A 5676-nucleotide genomic window follows, 5' to 3' on the forward strand; every position below is an offset into this window, starting at 1 on the left:
TCTTCCATTTTCCATTAGTCTGGTAAATGATCAAGATGGAATCTCCAAACACATCAATGTCTTGAATCTGCAAAGCTAAGGCTGCCTCCAGTCCGGCAATACAAGCTTCATACTCCGCCATGTTGTTGGTGCACTCAAACTGCAACTTGATAGATATAGGAATATACTCCTTCTGAGGGGATACGAGTACTGCTCCTATTCCCTGACCCTGGTTGTTGACTGCACCATCAAAGTACATTGTCCATCTGGTATTTGGAGTATCTTCTTCAATATCCATAATCTCTTCATCAGGAAATTCAGCCTTCAGGAATGCGTTCTCTTCCACAGGTGAATCAGCTAACTGCTCTGCAATGACCCGCCCTTTAACAGACTTCTGAGTGACATAAGTAATGTCGAACTCAGATAACAATAACAACCACCTTGCGGTTCTTCCAGTAAGAGCAGGCTTCTCAAACAAATACTTCAACGGATCCATCCGTGAAAGCAGAAGTACCTTGCTTGACAACAAGTAGTGCCTGAGCCTCTGAGTTGCCCAAACTAATGCTAGACAGGTCTTCTCCAAGATTGTATACTTCACTTCGTATTCTAGCATCTTCTTGCTGATGTAGTATACAGGCCTCTCCTTCTTAGACCCTGAATCTTGCTGAGCAAGCATACAACCCATCGCTGTATCCGTGATGGATAAATACAACAACAATGGCTGACCCAGGATGACAGGGGATAAAACAGGAGGTAAGGACAAACACTGCTTGATTTTTTCAAAAGCCACCTGGCATTTTTCGGTCCATTTCTTCGATGAATTCTTCTTTAGAAGCTTGAAAATAGGCTCACAGGTCATAGTTAGATGAGCTATAAACCGTCTCAGATACTGAACTTTTCCGAGAAAACCTCGGATCTGCTTTTCGGTCTTCGGCGGTTCCATCTCCTGGATCGCTTTGATTTTCTGAGGATCTACTTCAATTCCCCTTTCGCTCACCATGAATCCCAGTAGCTTTCCTGAAGTAACCCCGAATACACACTTGCTGGGGTTCAGACGAAGCTGATACTGTCTGATTCTTTCAAAGAATTTTCTTAAAGAGACAGTATGCTCCGGCCGAGTCTTTCCTTTGACGATCATATCATCTACATAGACTTCGACTTCTTTGTGGATCATATCATGAAGAAGAGCAGTTGCAGCTCTCTGATAAGTAGCGCCTGCATTCTTCAACCCAAAAGGCATTACTCTGTAACAGTAAGTTCCCCACTGAGTAGTAAACGCTGTCTTGATCATATCCTCCGGCGCCATCTTAATCTGATTGTATCCCGAAAACCCATCCATAAAAGATAACAGAGCATGACCAGCTGTATTGTCCACCAGAAGATCAATGTTCGGAAGCGGGAAATCATCTTTCGGACTCGCCTTGTTGAGGTCCCTGAAGTCCACACACATCCTGACCTTTCCGTCCTTTTTGGGCACCGGCACTATATTCGCTAGCCATTCCGGATATTCAACAACTTGAATGAATTTTACTTCCAATAGCTTTTTAATTTCATCATGAACTTTTAACTCCCATTCTGTTTTAAGTTTTCGGAGTTTTTGCTTTTTTGGCTTCGCGCCAGGGATTAAAGGCAACCGATGCTGGACAATGTCTTCGCTCAATCCCGGCATGTCATCATAAGACCAAGCAAAAACCTCCTTGAACTCCTTAAGTAAAGTGATTAATTCCTCACGCTCTTCGGGAGATAAAGTTTTGCCAATTCGTATTTCCCGAATTAAGGTTTCGTCACCAACATTTACGGTTTCAATTTCCTCTTCAAGCGGTCTTGCTCGGCGACTCTCCTCTTGTTGAATCATATGTTTGATTTCAAGGGGAGTTTCGTCGGCATCCTCATCAGAGGGGGAATATTGATTATCATTATTAATATTATCAGTTTTAAGAGCAGAATCAGTACTTGAAATGGAAACAGGAGAAACAGAGACAGGAATGTATGTAAAAGAGTCTTTCATTTCATTCATAGTATTGGTTACATCAAGAATGGAATAGCCCACAGCAGGCATTGTATTGGACTCTAACGATGTATTCACAGACTCAACAGACAACTCAACATTGAACTCAGCCAACTCTGGCATATGTGCAGTTGAAGAAATAAACTCATCATCTAAAGTACTCTTGGACTTGACCTTATTAGAAAGAGACTTGTCACCGACTCCGGAACCAGATCCAACTTCTACAGTACCTGCATCAAAAGAATCGTTAGAATAAACAAACTCAATATCAGACTGGGAAGTAGACGTATACTTAGACACTACTGACTCTTTTGAGGAAACGGGACTATACTGAAAGACTACTCGAGGTAAAACCTGGGAGGTCCAGTTGGTCAAGGGTCCCTCGGCTGGGGTGATTAACTCTGCGGGGTTCAGAATGAATGCATCTCTGCCTATCACTGCCACCTCTGACGCTTCGGTCTCACTGCCAACCACTGCTGCCACTGGATATTCAATCTGAAACATGCCATTCAGACAGCCCGGCTATAAAACATCGGCCCAATCAGTTTTCGGTGCTGCCTCAGTAATCTGCGCACTCATTGGCGCTTCTGATAACTCTAGGTTAAAGAAAATTTCGAAACCTGGAAACCTCTGCCCTGTCACATCATCAGTCCACGGCTCAGCAAACCCGCAAAATGGAAAATCTGCCCCCTCTTTTCTGAAAATGCCATTTCTGATCAGACTGATTGGCCCCATAGGCAATTCTAAACCCCGGCGGCGGCACTCGGCCCATTTCAGCATGTATCTTTTCATTTCCTTGACCTCCTGCTTGGTCGGCTCATATCCCAGGCCAAAGAGACCATTGAAAGTTCTGAGCACAGGCCACTCAGTAGGGCCTTGATGATATTTGCCCAGCCCTGCGCCTGGAATATAACCCTGTTTACGGATCATCCTGACCACATTCGAGTTGGTGCTAGTCAAGAAGAAAACTTCTTCGCCCATGGCTTCTTTCATGGATATGACCGACACCTCTAGTGAAAAACCTGTCAAGCTGACATCGGCTTCTTTCCCAACTACGAGCTCCTGCGAAATCTGTCCAATTTCTAAATCTGGGTCACCCTTCACAGTCACTACCCTGCCGTTATGAACAAACTTCAACTTTTGATGAAGGGTAGAAGGGATAACTCCGACCTTATGCAGCCAAGGTCGACCCAATAACAACAAGAAAGAAGCTTTAATATCTAAAACCTGGAATTCTATGTCAAAGTCTTCTCCCCCAATCTGAATTTCAGTGGCCAGGGTTCCGATGACATCTCGCCGGGTGCCATCATATGCTAATATACCCTGCTCTGAGGGAATAAAATCTCCAGGTCCAAAGCCCAAAGTCGCAGCAGTACTCAGTGGACAAATATTCAGAGCGGACCCATTGTCGACTAGTACTTCAGGTACCCTTTTCTTGTTGCAGATCACGGTAATTTTGAGTGAACGAGCATGGTCACTCCCTTCAGGAGGTAAATCATCGTCTGTGAAAGATATCACCTTGGAAGCCCTAGTTACAGCGACTAGGCTTACCAACTCATCGGGAGTGATCTCAGTTGGCACCTGAGCAGCATTCAACTCTTTGAGTACAACCTTCCTGTGCTTAGACGAAGACATAAGTAGGCCCCAAATAGAAACGTTTGCTTGGGTCTTCTTCAACTGCTTCAACAGATTATCTTCTTCTTCATCTGCACTCGGCCTACTCTGCCCCTGATTCTCGGCTGCTCTCACTGCTTCTGCGGGGTTTTCTGCTCTCAATTCTGCGGGCTTAAACACTCGGCCACCTCGGGTAACATGACGAAGCTCGTCACACTGATCTTCTAACAGAAGCAAATCATCTGCATCCATTCTCAGAACATACGGAGCTACAATTGCCTCCTCTTCTTCAAAATCACTCATCCTTAGAACATAAGGCGTTTCCTTTTCTACCTCAACATCCTCACATCGAAGGACGCATGGAGAGGATGTCTCTGCCAAACTGGTGCTCCCCCTCCAGAGGGCATAAGACCTTTCCCTTTCCATCTTCTCGATCTCTTCAGGATCAAATCTTAGAATATAAGGTTCATCAGGAGTGATTGCGCAAATGAGAATGGATGGATCAAGAACCGGCTCCTCGACAAAAATGGCATTCGCTACAGGAGGAGGAATTGCACGATGATTGGGAAGGGGATTCCGAGTTACATTGGGCCTTTCCACCTCAAGCTTTCCGTTCTCTAACATAGTCTGGAGCGCATGCTTTAAGGCCAGACATCTTTCAGTGAGGTGACCCGAATTTCTGTGGTATTCACAATACTGGTCTGCTCTCCAATATGGGGGTAACGGGTTAGGTACTGGCCTAATATCAGGTAGTCTGATTTTCTTATCCCTTATCAATTTTTTCAGAATCAGAGGTAAAGGGTATGGTAAGGGATCAAAGTGCCTCTGAGGTTTCTGCTCTACCGGGGCTGGCGCTGGTCTCGCCACCTCTGTTACAGTCCTGGCCGCTGGGCGAACATGGTTTACGTGGTCAACTTCTTTCTGTACGACCACGGGTCTCTTTCCTTCCTTGATGTCTGATGGAAGTCTGGCCCTCGGACCCTTAGCTATTGCATCCTCAGTCCTCGTCCTAGTCTTAATCAGATGGTCAAAATCGGTGTAATGCTGAGGGGACATAAAATGAAAATACTGCGGCGACAAACCCTTGATCACCAACTTGATCTGATCTTCTTCTGATAGCCTCTCGCTCAGCTGGGCAGACTTTCGACGCCAACGACGGATGAAGAAGGTAAAGGTCTCCAGAGGACCTTGCTTTAACTGCTTGAGATCCCTCTTGGTAACCTCTATCCCTTCTTCCATAGAAAACTGCTCTACAAATTTGTTGGAGATGCTTTGTAAGGTCTTCACCTCTTCAGGTTTCCGACGCAGAAACCACTTCTTCGCCACCCCAGTAAGAGACATTGGAAAGACCCTGGCCATTTGCTCAGGAGATAGCCCACACTGCTGCGACATCTCAATAAACCACCTCATATGATTCCGGGGACATCCAGTCCCATCATATTTGTCATAATCGGGGGTTTTGAATTTAGGGGGCAAGGTGACTCCCGGAGACATTATCAGCTCAGATATATCGAACTGCTTTGGGCCTTGATGCTTCAAGCTTTCCATTTCTTTTGTCAGCTTCTCCAATTGATCAGCTACCTGTTTTTCCTTATTATACTGGGCCACATTTGGAATGCAATATTCTTCAGCGTACTGCGCTTCTTCTAGGTCGACGTCTACTGGTGAAATGAAAGGGTGGTTCAAATTTGCAGGGCTCGGATTTGCCGGTATACCGGGAGGGGGTTGAACTGCAGGTGCTCTAGAAGTAGAGACCTTTTCATTAGACTGGGCTTTCATTTGGGCCATCTCTTCTTTCATAAAGGCCATATCCCGGGTAAGATTCACCATCATCTCTTGAATTTTAGTTAGCGCATCATTGGGTTCAGCCATTTGGACAGATTCTAGGGATTCAGATGATTCAGATAAAGAGGATGCAGATTGTTCAGGTAAGGTTAGCGGTTCGAATTGACGAATGAGTCTAGACGTGGTTGACTGTCTAGACCACGCAGGTTGACTGACACCTGAGGGAGCGATGTTTGCTCGATTTTAGAATCCTGAATTGGAAATTAACATACTACATTAAAACGATAAGC

At 45.2% G+C, this 5676-nt stretch overlaps 1 protein-coding gene across 1 annotated transcript; it reads right to left on the reverse strand.

The window, feature by feature from the left end:
* Nucleotides 1–1340: 1340 nt before the first annotated feature.
* On the reverse strand, nt 1341–5473 carry LOC143880612 (uncharacterized). Its single transcript, XM_077383599.1, has 2 exons — nt 2342–5473; nt 1341–2217 (listed from the first exon to the last, which is right to left on the reverse strand). Exon 1 carries the CDS (start codon nt 5471–5473, stop codon nt 2510–2512), a length of 2964 nt encoding a protein of 987 aa, XP_077239714.1. The 3' UTR covers nt 1341–2217; nt 2342–2509.
* Nucleotides 5474–5676: the final 203 nt, after the last annotated feature.

This window comes from Tasmannia lanceolata, unplaced genomic scaffold (assembly GCF_043159265.1).
Source record: "Tasmannia lanceolata isolate RefF3 unplaced genomic scaffold, GAP_Taslan_0.1 ptg000007l, whole genome shotgun sequence".
Taxonomy (NCBI): Eukaryota; Viridiplantae; Streptophyta; class Magnoliopsida; order Canellales; family Winteraceae; genus Tasmannia; species Tasmannia lanceolata.